General features: G+C 36.5%; 2 protein-coding genes across 17 annotated transcripts in view; one reads left to right on the top strand and one right to left on the bottom strand.

Annotated features, from left to right (window-relative positions):
- Positions 1-398, top strand: part of ABCB4 (ATP binding cassette subfamily B member 4) — a 61,563-nt gene extending 61,165 nt beyond the window's left edge. For all 4 annotated transcript variants that reach the window (XM_044386216.3, XM_026504806.4, XM_048213079.2 and 1 more), the window contains one exon: positions 151-398. In XM_044386216.3, coding sequence (XP_044242151.2) covers positions 151-354 — 204 coding nt within the window. In that variant the 3' untranslated portion in view covers positions 355-398. The remainder of the gene's footprint in view (positions 1-150) is intronic.
- Positions 399-2,294: 1,896 nt separating this feature from the next.
- CROT (carnitine O-octanoyltransferase) overlaps positions 2,295-17,869 on the bottom strand; it is a 54,764-nt gene continuing 39,189 nt past the window's right edge. For 7 of the 13 annotated variants that reach the window (XM_048213081.2, XM_048213084.2, XM_026504868.4 and 4 more), the window contains 7 exons: positions 17,719-17,826; positions 17,126-17,256; positions 9,137-9,260; positions 8,044-8,122; positions 7,865-7,958; positions 7,621-7,740; positions 2,295-3,146 (listed from right to left, as the gene is read on the bottom strand). In XM_048213081.2, the coding sequence (XP_048069038.1) occupies positions 3,026-3,146; positions 7,621-7,740; positions 7,865-7,958; positions 8,044-8,122; positions 9,137-9,260; positions 17,126-17,256; positions 17,719-17,826 (777 nt within the window). In that variant the 3' untranslated portion in view covers positions 2,295-3,025. Of the gene's footprint in view, positions 3,147-7,620; positions 7,741-7,864; positions 7,959-8,043; positions 8,123-9,136; positions 9,261-17,125; positions 17,257-17,718; positions 17,845-17,869 lie in introns of all 13 variants that reach the window. The other 6 variants (XM_026504814.4, XM_026504841.4, XM_026504833.4 and 3 more) reach the window with 1 other exon arrangement.

Genomic DNA, 17,869 nt, shown 5'->3' with positions numbered 1-17,869 from the left:
ACTTGAGACTTAGTGTGAGAATTCATTTTTATAACTAAAGGAACTAATGACTATAATGCCGTTTATGTAAAAATACACATGTATAATAAAAGGTAATGTATTTTGGTGTGATGGTAAAGGTTTAAGGTTTCCGTTCTGATTCATCATTAGATTGTCCAAGAAGCTCTGGACAAAGCCAGGGAGGGCCGCACCTGCATCGTGATCGCTCACCGCCTGTCCACCATCCAGAACGCAGACTTCATAGTGGTGTTTCAGAACGGCAAGGTCAGGGAGCATGGCACCCATCAACAGTTGCTGGCTCAGAAAGGCATCTATTTTTCCATGGTCAGTGTCCAGGCTAGGACACAGAACTGATGAACTCTTATTATATCTTAAAAATAAATTCAAATGGTAACTTTTTCTGACTTAAACTAGAAATCTTTTACAAATCATAAAATACAGGTATATCTTATTCCAGATCAATTTGGAACAGCCCATTTGGTGTTGATATGATAGCATCTGAAATTTAAGAGTAAAAAGTAATAACCTGTCTTGATGAGGTATAAAAACAGCAGCCTAGCTCTTGAGTTACCAGAAACATACAGAAATCAGACACAGAGAAACTTATGGTCCTGAATAGCTGGGTAGATGACAGGATGGTTGGGGAACGATTTTCACAAGAACGGAAAAATACATTTCTTCCATTGCCTACTCTCTCCCTTGCTGACTTCCCAAATTCTTTTGGGAATAGAGGTTTGTTGTTTGTTTTTTTAAATAAATGTGTTGTTCCCAGCTTTATTACCAAAGTCCAAGAGGAAATGAGACTGCCCTTGGACAAGCTAACTTCACAGGCACACATCTGTTCCATAAAGGAAAAAGCAAAACAATACAAAACAAAAACCCAACCGCATACCATTAAATAGCTCTTCAATGATCTCGACTGTCATCTGAAACACTGGAAAGAACAATGAAATGCTGAGGGTCTACAGCAACTCCATTACCTTTTATCAGTAATCTTAATTTGCCCAGAATGTTTAGAGGCCCCCCCCCCCAAAAAAGTCTGGGCAACCTTTAGCAGCTAACCACACTGAAATGCTTCTCCTTAATTTTCCATTTGTTTTCTTTATAATTCACCGAAGCAATATCAATTCTCACCACTGTCACATGTTCTTCAGGTCAGTAAACTACCCAAACTAGTAGTTCCTCCATCTGTAACAAACCAGGTCTTACCAAAGATATTTTCAAATGAAACCATGTGTATAGTGGACTACATTTCAGATGAACCAAGAGAAGAATGGGACAAGAAGGGGTACATTACCTCAGTGACTCAGAAGCCTCTGGCAATTCTAACTCTCCAGGTCTGGGGAGAGGCCCAGAAATCTCTTGTTAAAAATGATCTGGAATGCTTTTTACCTTCAGGCAGGTTAGGGAAACAGGTAAAGTATCACAGAAGAGGTTTCTCTGCAGGAAGTGAACACTTTCTAAAGCACCCACGTCCTTAGACATTATTTAAAAACAACTAGCTGAATGATTCTATAGCCACCACAGTACAGTCTATTAAATTGTACCAGTGAGGAACAAGGTCCGCGGTATAGAATGGAAAGAAGAAATCTGTTGGGGATATATCAAAACGCCACAGAAGCCAACTCAGTGTTTTCACAAAAAAACAATAAACCAGACTTACCATATTCAGAAGACAGGAAAAGTGAAAGGATGTATACAGCCAGTAAATACACCGTAATCTTGACGTAGGGCATTGCTATAAAAACAGCCCCCAGTAAGTCACAATAAATGTGCCTACTCATCTACATTTACAAAATAACTTTGCTGTTTATCCTCTCGAGATGACACTTTGCCCCCACCCCTTAAACCTAGACTGCTGTTGCAACTTTTCTTCAATAAAATGCAAAGTAATATCCTGTGACTTCAGAGCCTAGGCCTCAAGAGGCCTTGCAGATGCTACCTTTCTCTCTCACAACACTCCCGCTGCCGAGTACCTAAGTCAAGGCTAGAATAGTGAATAATCAGAGACCATGCGGAGAGAGTCCCATGAACCAACTCCCCAGGCAGCAGGTGAGGCATCTTCAACTTCACAGCCTCAGTCCGGCACCCTGATGAATGCAGCCGCATAAATAAACTACAGCAAGCCCAGAACTATCCAACTGGCACAATCCACTGACACAATCATGAGAAATAATAAACTGATTTAAGACAGTAAGTTTTGGGTCGTTTTTTACACAGTAATACATAACTTCGATCACAAAGTATAAGGTGAAACAGGAGTAGATTAGTTATCCAAACACCAAACAAGAAGCTACATGATTGAGAACTTTATTTTCTATTTTGAACAGCAGGAAAAAAAATTCTGAGAATTTGATCCAGCAATCTTCTTCAAGTCACTAAGTCTAATTTTAAAAATAAGTGCTTTAATTTTATATTCAAAAAACTAAGTACAATATACTATAATGAATTTTGTTAGGATTTTTCTGTGTGTGCTTCAGAGTATAAACTTCCCTGTAATTGTTCTGTCCAACAGAAACTCTAATTTTCAATTACCATTAAATTGTAGTGGTCTTTTCCATCAAACATAGGCTTGTATCCCTGTGATGAATGTGGAAGGCAACGATTTCAGGGAAGTTAACATCTAATCATGTATTCCATACCCTTTGGCAACTAGGAAATGTTAAAGTGCTTGACAGACCCTACAGCGATGTTGAGAGAGAGGATTTATAACCTATATATGTTACCAACAAAAATGCTTCTAGGTTGGAGTAAGACTTGCATTAGTAAAAACTGCAGATCTGCATTGTTGAGGCTGATCTTCCACTTTTGCTTAGTTGTCTATCTCACTACATCAGTGTGCACTGCTACTGCGTCAGAGGAAGCTTCAAAATCATTTTTAATCATCCGTGTGAGAATAAACTCAGCATGATTCTGCTAATTTCTACATTTAACAAGTTTCCGTTAATATGCCTTCCTGTCGCCCATCACCAACCCACTCTCCACGCACTAATATTTTTATAAATGCTAACTAAACGGTTAGTCTCTAAAGATGAGCAGTGTTCATCAACTGCATCATATCATGGAAAGCCTGAAACACCAGCAGAACTAGCTTTTCTGCATCAGTCTCTGGACATGATTTCCAGGCTGAACAGGCCACAGCAAACCTGTGAAGCACAAATAAAAAATGAGTAAGTACTACACAAAAATCACAACACAAAGAGGCTCGAAATGGTGACGATGAATACAGCCATGACCTTTACTCTCCATCTAGCAATTCATCTAGCTCAAGTGTGAATTCTTACTGACATTAGGTAAATGTGACTGGACATAACTGAAAGTAAAGCTGGATGTATACATAATGCTAGGAATACCTAATCTGTGTGACTGGAGGCTAAGAACAAAAGGGAACAAAAAATTAGCCAGAGCTCAGGAGTGCTCTGGAGTAAGGTGTTACTATGTTCAACCAACCCACCCACCTCTTCCTAAAAACAAGAACAAAAAACCTTCCTAACATTTCCTAATGTAATGACTTAGAGGGTGAATTCATGGCACTGTTTGCAATGAAACTTGAACTATTTTTAAAGAATATAGCACTTAAAGACAGTTCAAAAAAAAAAAGAGAAAGGTTAAGAGGAGAGAAAAGATGTTTCTAGAAAAGCCAGACAGAAACTCTCTTGGGACAAGTCATGCCTTCCACCATCTCCTTCTAGATTCTCCTGATTAAAACAAACAAAAACAAAAACAAAACAAACAGAAAAACCCCAAAAACCCCTATCTGGCAGTTCTAACTCTCCGGAAACTAGCCTTTCCCCTTCCAAACACTCAAATTTTCAGAGCAAACTCCATGAAGCATAAATTAAAGTCAGAATGCTACTGTACAATGGAAAGCTTGTGGATAATCATGCAATTTTCACATCATTAAAAAAGACAGTGAATTAAATCTTCAAGATGTACTTTCGAGTAAGCAGAATGAAATAAAAATATGCTCTGGCCCAGCGTATCATGATAAAACCAAGGTCTGACTGGATTGTATCTGCTGACACGTATGTAGGAACCCAAAGAAAGTTCTGCCTTGTTTTCATCTAGTGGTTCATGGTCACTCATCATTTTCCAGCTACTCTGTGCATATAATTCTCAAATACTTAGCAACGTCTAAATATATTTCTTTGCAATGATTAACAACTCTATTTAAGTACTGAATTTTTAAAAATTCAGTTATCTAAATTATAGAAAGAAAGCTTTCCTACACAATTTACAAAAGAACGTACACACCAATGAAGAGAAAATTTGCTTCTTAAGCATTCAAGTTATGTTATTTTTGCCTATAAAGCTGGTCAACAATGATTTACGGTGCCTAGAGCTTGCAATGATGTGATGAAAGGAGGAGTATATAATATTATACATTATTTGTAATGATGAAAAGCTGAAAATAGTAGGGAGTAGTTACATAAATCATGAAAATCTGTAAAACATTATTCAACCATTAAAACATCTCAAAGCATATCTAACGACAGTGGAAATTGCTTGAAATAATGTTAAGTGGGAATGAATTTCCCAGAAAGGACACTAAAATATTTATAATGTGATCTAAATTTATAGAAATTATACAGTATATGCATTATAGATTAGAAACATATTAACAGTTTGTGTCTTGTAAATGTAGATGACTGTTCTGTTATTTTTTTCATTTTTTTATAAATTTTTATGAGCATGCAATACATTTAAAATGCTATTTCAAAAATAAACCAATTTTCTTTAAAAACATACAATTTTCAAGTTTAACAATGAATGAAAAACCCTTTCCAGATAGTTTCCGCGTATTTCGTTTGGAAACTACTTGTGTGTATTCATGTGATGACGGATGAATGTGTGCCTCTAGTGCGGGTCTCTTTTGTGGGCTTCACAGTCACGTAACCATGTGCCTACCGACACATCCTTTCATATATGAAGACCATACACTCCTTATTAGATGAAATCTAAGTCAACATGTATAAAACAAAATTCTTAATCCTACCCTAACATGCCCCCAACCACATTCCTCCCCTAACTTTCTCCATCCCAGTAAATGCTACCATCAAAATCACCAATTCATCAGTAAGTCACGTCCGAAATTGCTCTCAAATCCCTCCACTTTTCTCCACCTTCATTATCCACTGCCTTGTTCAGCTTATCGTTTGTGCTTACTGATTTCCCTCCTCTCATTCTTGCTCATATTACTGTCCACCTTATTTACATTCCATATAACAGCCAAAAGTCCTTCATACATGCAAATAAAGCATGGGTACATTTCATGCTTAAAAACTGATAAAATGTTTCCCATTATCCTTAGGAGAAAATCCCAACTCTTCACCATGTCACAAGGCCCTATTATCAACTGACCACCCCAACCAAATCAGTGTCTGCAGAAGTAATATTTTTAAAGGTCTCCAGATGATTCTAATGTGCACTCAGAGTTGAGAATACTGTCCTCCAAGATGTAGCTCCTATGTACGTCTCTTCAACATCTTCTACCACCCCCCCCGCAACTTAATTGCTAATTTATAGCCATACTGCCTCTTTCTGTTTATTATAAATGTCAGGCCCTTTCCTGAGGACCATATAATTATGTTCAACAACAAAGTCATTGTGAAAATGTACTGAATTCAACTTATTTACAAGGCATGGTTACAAAACTAGGGATACAACAACAAACAAATCAAAAACCCTGTTCTTATGGGCTTATATTCTAGGAAGGGAAGAAAGATTAATATACCAATAAATATGTATATCCACTGGATGGTTATTAAGTGTTACCAAGAAAATGTAGCAGGTGAGGGGGGCAGGGGGTGCTATTTTAGATCATCAGAGGAGGCCTCCCAGATGAGCAAATTTTAAGCAAATACCTATATGAAATAAAGGAGTGATCCTTGCATATATTTCAAGGAAGAGTACGAGGCAGAGAAAATCATAACCGCAAATCCCAGAGGAGGGAGCTCGCTTGCTATATTCAAGGTACAAGATGACAAAAGTGGCTGGAGTAGAGTGAAATAGGAGTGGAGCTGGAGAAGATAAGGTCAGAGTGGTAAGTGAGAGCCTGATCGTGCAGGATCTCATAGGAGGACTTTGGATTTTACTGTGAATGAAACAAGAAACTCCTGGAAAATTTCGAGGGGAAGGGCATTTTTGAAAGGGGATCAAGGGTTTTTGTGTAGACAGCGTTCTGCAGGTACGGAGAGGGTGAGACCACAGGAGAACCTACTCCAACAACCTAAGTGGGAGAAGGGCTGGTTCGGCCTGGGGGAGGCACTGGGGACGGCTGGCGATGCTCGAAGTCTGCAGAGCTGTATTCTTGGCTCTTCATGTGATTAATTCCCTCTCCCCGTCACCATCGCAGCCTCGCTGGCTCTCTCTGCCCACAGTAAATGAAGCAATGCTCCAATCCTGCCCACAGTTTGTCTCTATTACCACATTAACTTACTTATTTTCTTCACAGCATTCATCACTAGTTATCTTGCTTGTTTGCTTCTATTTTCCCAAGTAGAAAATAAAATCTTTAAGAGAGAAACCTTGTCTGTCTTGTGTCTTTAGTACCTAAGAAACAACAAATTCTCACTACGTACTTCCTGAATGAGTGAATGGAAGTTCTGCCCCAGGATCAGGACTTTTTCTAAAGTCAGACAGCTGAGGTTTGTCTGGCTGGAACTCCTGTCATTGCATGCAATACAATATCCATACTTGTCAGAAAATATGTTAGAATGCTTATTCTCTGTGTCTGATGATAATTTTAGACCCCTGACCCTTGATTATGAAAAAAATAGTAAGATCTATGTCTAACCTCTGTAATTTACCCTTTAATTTGTACACTAATGTACATAAACTGAATATTATGGGAATAGATAATTTAGGACTTACATGCTAACAAATACAGGTACCACTGGTAAAACAGACTATATGCACAGATGACACTTGACATAGAGACTGATGATAACATTTTGAGCAGTAACACTGACTGTAAATTCTTTTACAAAGTTAAAGTATAAAAACAATATATTACACACTGAAATGTGTCATACATATGATCATCCTAATTTTTCCCATTCCATCTGAAGCCTCCACGCATACCATCTATTCACACAGTGCTAAATGTAGCCACATTGTTTTTTATAAAGCCCCTCACACTCTCAAAGACCCCTGAGAAGAGATGGCCCAACTATGTGAATGAGGACCTCCTGAGCCTTTCTACCAATTTCACACTACCTTGTTCTCCACCTACCAGGTTATAGTACTTTCTTTCTCACTCTTTCCACAAACGTCATACAACACAAATGAAATGCACCTGAACCGGTAAAACATTCTTTTTTTTTTTTTTAATATAAATTAATTTATCTAGTCTCTTATATTGGTCACATCAGTACTATCTAGGACTACATAAACCACCACATATTTATAGGCAATCAAATTTTATCTGAAGTTAGCATAAAACACCCTGGGTGAAACAAACATGTTAATATGTGTACTGGGTTTTGAGGATAATGATGGTATGTCACTGAGTCAACCTTAAATGGTGTTCTGCACAAAACACCTAAAAGGACTGATTTGCCAAGTGTCCCAAAAATAGGACAGAGAGACAAACACACATTAAATGCCTAACAGCCTTACCTGTCATCTGTGATATGGTAGAAAAATCCATAGCCATTGTGGACCATGGGAACCACCAGTCCCAGGATTTTAAAATAACCAACCAGACTTGTTGAGAGAACAAAGTTTCCACCTCCTCCACTGTGTGGCATAAAGAGAGGTTATTTTACTAGGCTTTCAGAAACTTATATTGCTTCGAAAGAGCTTTTAACCTTCAGAAAAAAGGATCTGATGGATCAAGTTATAAAACACTACATTATATTACCTTTTGGAGAAAAGTGGGTCTGTAAAGAGTTCTGGAATAGGAAGACCTTCTTCTTTTGCTATGAGTAAAAGACCTAACAGATGACGGTCAAATCCTGCAATGAAGCCACAAGCATGAAGGTAGAAAAAAATTTTTCGACATGAATTTTTTTTAAGTCAGAATAATTCCAACGTAAGTACCTTTTCCAGCTGAAAAATCTTTCATCATTTTATTATGTTTTGCAAAAGCCTGTAACATCTTCTGTTGCCTCTGAAGAAGCTGTGTTAAAAATCAAGACATACTTCAGTAAACTCTACAGAAACCAAATTTAAAAAACCCTTAATTCAACATAATTGAACATAACTTGGGTAATCTGAGAGATTTCTCTGAGAGGGAAAAGATTTCTAGAAAGATGCTGAGACACATGCTTCTATATATTTTCCTACTTCTACTGCCTTTTCTTTCCTATATTGTCCTTCATCTTATTTCTTTCCAGGAAAGGAAAATAGGAACTTGTGGGCAGCACTGAAGTGATATTCATAAGTGTAAAGAAAGAAGCAACTAACAGTTCAAAACTAACACAGAGCTGTTCAAAAATGATAATGGAATAGTTCTATGATATTAAAATAAATGAAAATATATATAACCATGTCTATCAAAACTAAAGAGCAAATACAATACCAAAACAGCAGTGGGAAGGACCTACCCTATTGTCTAAATTGTTAAAAAAAAAAAAAAAAAAAAAAAAAAAAAGCACAGGGGCACCTAGCTGGTTTGGTTGGTAAGGAATGCAACGCTTGATCCCAGGGTTGTGAGTTCGAGCCCTACACTGCATACAAAAACTATTTTTTTAAAAAAGAAAAAGAAGAAGAAGAACTAAAAAACAAAACAAAATTGTTCTGGTTCTAATACATGAAAACAAGAATCTGTGATTTCAAAACCTTTCAACCCTATCAAGAAAAGCTTCCTTTTAAGGCACCGGGGGACAGTCTGCACGTTACAGATGTTATCCTGCAGGCGGATCAGTAACAGTAAAATATTCATGGTATTAAAGATACTCTGTGTAGAAAGTGACACAAATGGGCTTCTTCTCAGGTCTTTCCTGTTTCATATTCTTTCCAAGTATATACTTCACTGGTAAATGAATGAACGCTTTACAAACTTGAGGGACAAATATCTGCAAGTATTTTACTGATTCAGGGGAACTGAAGCAGAGAAGTTAGTTATTTAAGGACTAAGGTTCCTTTAAAGCAGTGAGGAATTACTGTGAATTTTTTTCTTTTCGACACTCACGCCAGTAGAAGGGTCCTGCATGGACTGGCACCAACGGAGCGCCTCTGCTGTGCACGAGCGCATGGTCTCTGTGCGGCCATGATAGAAGCACCTTGTCATGGCGGTCTCATAGCAGCTGCCGGGGCTACAGGAAAAAATGAAAATAAAAGAAAGCGTCATAAGAAAGAAAAGGCTCAAATGTTATTACAAAGAAAGCTTACCTAATAAATCTGGCTTTGATCAGTGACTAAGTTCTACACTACAGATCATTGTTGAGACTTTCAATTACAAAGAGACTACTTTCAATAATCAAAGAGTAAAAAAGTCTTCTGATCCACAGGGCCTGGTACAACACAGGCTCTTTCAAAGGCTTGGCTGTGGTCAGGCTCTGTAGGGCGGTGCGTCTGTGGTAGGTGGCCTTCAAGATGCAGCCCCAGGGATCCCTGCCTCCTGTAGTAAAACTCTGTATAACTCCTCAGTTTGAGGGGGAGATGGGCCTTGTGATCTGCTTCTAATGAGAAGAACAGGACAAAGTGATGGAGGTCATTTCTGAAACTAGGTTACAAAGAGAGATCTTACTCGCTCTCACTTCCTTAGTATGAGGAAAGCCAGCTGCCTCGCTGGAAGGTTCCCTACTAAGAGGCCCAGATGGTGAGAAACTGAGGGAGGCCTCCAGAAAATATCCTGGAAGGAAATGATCTCTGCTAATAATCACAAGTGAGCTTGGAAGCAGATCCTCTCTCAGGCGCACCTTCAAATGAAAAAGAGCTGAATGACACTCTAACTACGACTTCAGGAGACCTGAAGTCAGAGGCACCCAGCTAGCCTCCACCTGGGTTCCTGTGTGACAGAAAATATGAAATAACATTTATTGTTTTATGCCACTAAGTTGGTGGTAACTGTTACACAGCAATAGATAATACGGAGTCCCTGGTCTTTAGTTCCTTTATACACTACATGAATGACTAAAGAATTAAGTAAAAACATTCTCTAAGAAATTCCCCAGAGTGATAACTGTTTTCCTGGGTTGAAGAATGATGTAAACAATTTTAGATATAGAGCTCTCTTACTTCTGTAACGATCTTATTCCTGGTGGTTGGAATTCAGAGTTAAAGAGATCAAATGGAGTGAGAGGAACAGATGTGAACATGGGCATTAAGAAGGCTCAAACACAATTACTAAGCCTCTTCTGCCAGTGTGTCTATAAGACGGTCTCCCTGCGCTGAAATAGTATCTTTTTTAAAGTATGAAGGAGAAAGTGTAAACAAAAACTTAACACTAACATTCTTAAAAAAAAAAAAAGATTAAAAATAAAAGCAGTAGGTAAAAATATTACTGCTCTGTAACCTCTACTACAATAATAGATCTTGGCTATGAGCATCAATGCCTACTAAAACCATTAGGTAAAAAACTCAGGAAACTTTATAATGGACATTGGCTAACAAATCCACTCTTAATATCAAACAGGATGAAACAGAAAACAAATGACCTTAATTATTTGATTTACTGTTGTAAAAAATAATAAAAATAACTGATTCTTATTCTCAAGTCCCTAGATCTAACTCCGAGTTTATAGGAAACATGGGAGACAGAGCAACTTGTTTAATAGTTATTTTTCTTTGACTTAAAAGGCAAGGGCATAAAACAGTAATATAAACTTGTATCAATGGGCACACAATGTATAAAGATGTAATTTGTGACAAAATAAAAGAGGGTACAGAGATGTATAGAAGCAGAGTTTTGTATATTACTAAAACTAAGCTGTTATTCAAACAAGGTTGTTATAAATATAAAATATGAATTGTGTTCTCCAAGGTAATCATGAATAAAATAGATTTAAAAATGTAAAGAAAAAGAAGGGAATCAAGATGGTACACTATAAAAAAATCCAAGCCAAAAAAAAAAAAAAAAAGATAGTGGAAGAATTTAGAAAAAAAAAACCAAGTAAGATCTACAGAAAACATAGCTAGGTGGCAAAAGCAAATATCTCTTTATCAGTAATTATTTTAAATGTAAATAGATTAAACTATTCAATCAAAGGCAGAGATTGACAGAATGGATAAAAAGCCCATAATCTATCTATATGCTATCTACCAGAGATTCACTGTAGATACAAAGACACTAAGAGGTTAAAAGTGAAAGGACAAAAAAAGATATTCCATAAAACTGGTAAGTACAAGAGTTGGAGTGATTAAAATAGATTTTAAGTCAAAAGGGTTAAGAGGCAAAGAGAACATTACACAACATTACACATTAATGAAAAGCTTAAGTCATCAAGAAGACATAACAATTATAAAAATATACACACCTAAAAAGAGCCGTAAAACATATGAAGCAAATACTGGCAGAATTAAAAAGACAACTAGACAGTTCTCCAATGGCAGCTGGAGACTTTAATATCCAACTTTTGATAATGGAGATAGCCCATGTAGACCGGAGATAAATCAGAGGACTTGAACAACAGTATAAATAACCAGACCTAACAGACATATATAGAACATGCCACTTCGTAACAGCAGAATATAAATTCTTCTCAAGTGCACATGCAACAGTCTCCAGGAAAGACCACTGAGTAGGCCACAAAACAAGTCTCAATAAATTTAAAAATACTGACATCATACAAAGTATCTTCTTCAATGACAATGGAATGAAGCCAGAAATCAGTAAGAGAAGAATAAACGGAAGATTCACAAATATGAAGACATCCAACAACATACAAACAATGAATGGGTCAAGGGAGAAATCACAAGGGAAATCAGAAAATGCCTTGAGATGAATGAAAATGAAATTGCAACCTCCCAAATCTTAGAGGATGAAAAGTGTTCAAAGGGAAGTTTATAGCTGTAAATACCTGCATTAGGAAAAAAAAAAAAAAAGATCACAAATCAATAGACTAAGTGCACACCTTAAGGAACTGGAAAAAAGGAGAGCAAAGTAGACCCAAAGCTAGCAAAAGGAAGAAAATAATTAAGACTAGAGATAACCAAAATACAGAAATTAAAAATAGAGAAAGTTAACTAAATATGGTTCTTTGAAAAGATCAACAAAACTGACAACATTTAAGTACAATGATTAAGAAAAAAAAAGAGAAAACTCCAATTACTAAAATTAGTTATGAAAGAAAGGGCATTACCACCTTTACAGAAATAAATAGGGTTGTAAGAGAATACTATGAACAACTGTATACCAATAAACTGGATAATCTAGATGAAATAGACATATTCTGAGAAACACACAAACTACCAACTTTGATTCAAGAAAAAATTGAAATCTGACTGGACCTACTACAAGTAAGGAAATGAACCTGTAATCAAAAATCTCCCAACAAACAAAAGTCCTGGACCACATAACTTCATTGATGAATTCTAAGACTTAAAAAATTAGGAACAATCCTTTTCAAATTCCTCCAAAAAACTGAAAAGGAAGGAACATTTCCTAACTCATAGTGAGGCCAGCATTACCCTGACACCAAAAACAAAGACACAACATTTTTCCAAAGAAGACATACAGATGGCCAACAGACACATGAAAAGATGCTCATCATTCATCGTCAGGGAAATAGGAATCAAAACTACAATGAGATACCATCTCACACCTGTCAGAATGGCTAACGTCAACAATACAAGAAACAACAGGTGTTGGTAGAGGATGTGGGGAAGGGGAACCCTCTTGTACTGTTTGTTGGTGGGAATGCAAACTGGTGCAGCCACTCTGGAAAACAGTATGGAGGTTCCTCAAAAAGAACCACCTACAATCCAGCAATCACATGACTGGATATTTATCCAAAGGACACAAACACAGTGATTCCAAGGGGCACATACACCCCAATGTTTATAGCAGCATTATCTACAAAAGCCAAATTATGGAAACAGACCAAATGTCCATTGACTGATGAATAGATAAAGAAAATATGGTGTGTATAGATTACTCAGCCCTAAAAAAGAATGAGATCTTGCCATTTGCAATGACACGGACGAAGCAAGAGAGTATTATGCTAAGCAAAGTCAGTCAGTCAGAGAAAGACAAATACCATATGATTTTGCTCATATGTAGAATTTAAGAAACAAAACAAACAAGCAAAGGGTTGGGGATGGGGTGGGGGAGAAGGAGGCAAACCAAGAAACAGACTCTAACTATAGAGAACAAAGTGATGGTTACCAGAGGGGAAGGACATGGGGGTTGGGTCAAATAGGTGATGGGGATTAAGGAGTGCACTTGTTGTGATGGGCACCAGGTGCTGTATGGAAGTGCTGAATCGCTAAATTCTGAAACTAGTATTACACTGTGTTAACTAATTGGAATTGAAATAAAAGCTTTAAAAAACAGACATTACAAGAAGACAAAATAGACCAATATTCCTTTACAACTAAAGATGCAAAAATCTTCCAATTGGTAACAAACCAAATTCAGCAGCATATTAAAGGGACAATACACCATGCCCAAGTGGGATATATCCTAGGAATGCAAGGGTGGTTCAACAAATGAAAATCAATCAATGTAATACCCCTTATTAATAGAATGAAGGATAAGTCCTACACGATAATTGACACAGAAAAGCATTCGACAAAATCCAACACTCTCCCATAATAAAAACACTCAATATACCAGGTATAGAAAGAAACTTCCTCAACATGATAAAGGACATTTATGAAAAACTCACAGCTAACATCACACTCAATTGTGAAAGACTAAAAACTTTCTACCTAAAATAAGTAGTATGACAAGGATAATTCAGCATACTATTGGGTGTTCAAGCCAAAAGAAATAAAAGGCATCCAAATTGGAAACAAAAAAGCAAAACTAGCTCTACTGACAGATGATTTGATCTCAAGTCCACAAAAAACTATCAGAACTAATAAACAAATTAAACAAAGCTTAAAGACACAAAACCAACACACAAAAATCAGCTGCATTTCCATACATTAGCAGTGAATGACCCGAAAAGAAAATTAAGAAAATAATTCCATTTACAACGGCATCAAAAAGAATAAAATACTCAAGATTAAACTTAACCAAAGAAGCAAAAACTCCATACAAAGGAAACTACAAAACACTGCTTACAGAAATTAAAAAAAAAACATAAATAAATGGAACAGGACTCTGTGTTTTTGGATTGGAGACTACTTATCATTAAGGTGACAATGCTACCCAAAGCAGTATACAGATTCAAAACTCCAACATTTCTGCAAAAATGGAAAAACTAATCCCAAAATTCATATGGAATTTCAAGAATAGCCAAAACAATCTTGAAAAGAAGAACAAAGGTGAAGGACATGACACATATTTTTGGATTTCAAAATTTACTACAAAGCTACAATAATCAAAATAGTATGGTATCGACACAAGAAGAGACACAGAGATTAATGAATAGAATTGAAAGCCCAGGAATAAATCCTCACATCTATAATCAACCGATTTTAAACAAGAACATCTAGATCATTCAATGAACAGTCTCTTCAAAAAATAATCCAAGAAAATAATCCAAGAAAAATAATCCAAGAAAACTGGATATCCACTTGCTAAAGAATGAAGCTGGACCCTTACCACGCACTATACACAAAAATTAATTCAAATAGCATCAAAGACAGGTGCCTGGGTGGCTTAGTCAGATAAGTTGACTCTTGATTTTGGCTCAGGTCATGATCTCAGTCATGAGATCAAGCCCTGCACTGGGCTCCACGCTAGGCATGGGGTCTCCTTAAGATTCTCTCTCTTCCTCTCCCTTTGCTCCTCCACCTCCCACACTGCTTATGTTCTTGCTCTCTTAAAAATAAAATAAAAAAAGTAAAAATAAAAGAGAGAGAGAGAGAGAGGGAAAACCCACATTAAAGATATAAAACAAGACCTAAAACTATAAAACTCCTAGAAGATAATACAAGGGTAAAAACTTCATGACATTAAGAGGGTGCCTGGGTGGCTCAGTCGCTTAAGCATCTTTGGCTCAGATCATGATCCCAGTATCCTGGGATTGAGCCCTGCATCAGGCTACCTGCTCAGCAGGGAACCTGCTTTTCTCTCTCCCACTCCTCCCGCTTATGCTCTACCAATCTCTGTCAAATAAATAAATAAAATCTTAAAAAACAAGAACAAAATAATAAAACTTCATGACATTGGATTTAGCAATGATTTCTTGAATATGACACAAAAGCACAGGCAACAAATGAAAGCAAAATAGATAAACTGTACTTCGAAATTAAAAACATTGTACATCAAAGGATACCACCAAGAGAGTGAAAAGAAAACCCACAGAATGGGAGAAAATACTTAGCCAATCACATTATCTGGTAAGGGTTTCATATCCAGAATACATAACAAACTCTTACAATTCAAAAAGAAAATGACAACCCAATTACCAAGAGCACAAAGGACTTTTATGTAAGACAGTTTGCCAAAGAAGATATACAAATGACCAATCAGCATCTGAAAAGATAGACAACCTCATTAGTCAAAAGGGAAATGTAAATAAAAACCACAATGAAATACTACTTCAAAACTAACAGTTATATTTTTTTTTAATGAAAAAAGTGTTGGCAAGGATATGGAATAACTGGAACCTCTGTATACTGCTGGTGGGAGTAGTATAGCCATGGTGGAAAATAGTTTGGCAGGTGCTCAAAGAGTGAAAAAGAATTATCACACAACCCAGCAATCCCACTCCTAAGTATAGACTCAAATTAAAACAGGGACTCAGATACTTGTATGTGAATGTTTACTACAACACTATTCAAAGTAGCCAAAAGGTGGAGACAAAACAAGTGTCTACCAACAGATGAATGGATAAAGAAAATGTGGTATATCTATATAGTGGAATATTTAGCCATAAAAAAGAATGAAGTTCTTATTCTACAATAGGGATGAACCTTGGAAACTTTACCCTTAGTTAAATAAATCAGAGACAAAAAGACAAATATTCTATGATCCCACCTAGAGGAAATATCTAGAACAGGCAAGTTCATAGACAGTGAAAGTAGATTAGAAACTACCAGGGGCTGAGGCAAAAGGAGGAGTAAGAAATTACTGTTTAATGGGTATAATTTCTCTTTGGGGTAATGAAAAAATTTTGCAAATAGACAGTTGTGATGGTTGAACAACACTGAGAATGTAATTAATGCTACTAGATTATACATTTAAAAATGGCTAAAAAGGAAACTTTTCTTTTATATATATTTTACCACAAGAAAAAAAAGATAACCACTTAATGCAAATAGTAACAGTGTATTGTGAGGCTAACTACGCATCTAGAAGTATAATATACATCAACAACAGCACAAAAAAACAGGAGAAGCATTCTGTTTTAAGGTTCTTCTATTACACTTCAAGTGGAAAATGTTACTTGATGATAGACTCAGGTAAATTAAAGATATATTTTATAAACCCCAGTACAACTACTAAAAACAAAACAAAACAAAAGAGTACATCTGACAATGGAGATAAAATGGAACAATTAAAAAAAAAACTATAAATTCAAAAGAAGATAAAAAAACAAAAATCAGATAATGATAAAAAGAAAGGAAAAAACAACATGGTACACTTAAACCCAACCTTACTGATAATTATTTTAAATGCAAATGACCTAAATATCCCATTTAAAGACACGTATTCTCAGACTAGATATTTAAAAAGCAAGATCACGAAGTTTCTACTTCTGCCTAGGATGTAGAAAGTCACAACATACCATCTCTCCTACCCTAAAAATTAGTAAAGACTGGATAATCTATAAAATCATGAACCCATCAGGAAACTGAGGCTACAAGAAAACCTAGGGATTTGAATTCCAAGAAGAGTAAAACCTCTCTTAGAGGACAGTGGATACTTTAGGTGATGAAAAGACTGTAGAAGTGTAACACATCAAAACTCCAATACACTGATGATGGAAGTCCAAATGAGGACATGGTGCCACTTGGGGGAAAAAAGTCAGGAAAAACCCTGGGGAGCGAGAATGGAATAGCAATGCTAAAGATATACCCTTGAACTCCAAGAGCCTGAAAATGGAAAATGAGTGGTCCTCACCGTCCATGAAGTCTATAATAGGCCAGCTGAAGTGCAAGCTGAATGAATGTATCAGGGTGAAGCATCTTCTTCTTGGTTAGCTTTTTGCCAAAAGATGTAAAGGTATATGCCACAACCTGCAGATCAGATGCCTAACAAAAAAATTAAATGGGAAAAGTGAAAAATCAGCTAAGAATACCCCAAAGATAACCAATTCATCATTTGCATTAATCATTACATATAAAAAAATTAAAGGTATCAAAGCTATAATTTAAAATATTTTAATGTTGTTTGGGTGCCTGAGTGACCCAGTCAGTTAAGCAACAGACTCTTGATTTCAGCCCAGGTCATGATATCAGGGTCGTGAGATCGAGCCCCATATTGGTCCGTGCTCAGCAGGGAGTCTGCTTAAGATTCTCACTCCTCCTCTTCCTCTGCCAACACCCCTCCCCGCCCCGGCTAGCACTCTCTCTCTAAAATAAATAAATCTTTAAAAATAAATAAATAAATAAATAAAATGCTTTATGTTGTCATGCTTGGATGATAGCCAAATTTTTATAATGGTAGTTAAAAGAAAAAGCATTAGTATCTGGAAAAAAGTAAAAAAAATCTACCTGCTTGAGATATTGGGCTTCAGCTTGATTAATGTCATTTAGTATTTTATCATCCACAGTGAAAACAAGCTCCTCTGGAAGTGGTATATCCCGTACTTTTTCTGAACCCTGAAAACAGGAAAAAGACTTAAAAATATTAAATTAAAAAACT

Source organism: Ursus arctos, unplaced genomic scaffold (assembly GCF_023065955.2).
Source record: "Ursus arctos isolate Adak ecotype North America unplaced genomic scaffold, UrsArc2.0 scaffold_3, whole genome shotgun sequence".
Classification (NCBI taxonomy): Eukaryota; Metazoa; Chordata; class Mammalia; order Carnivora; family Ursidae; genus Ursus; species Ursus arctos.
This window is presented reverse-complemented; position numbering and strand designations above follow the sequence as displayed.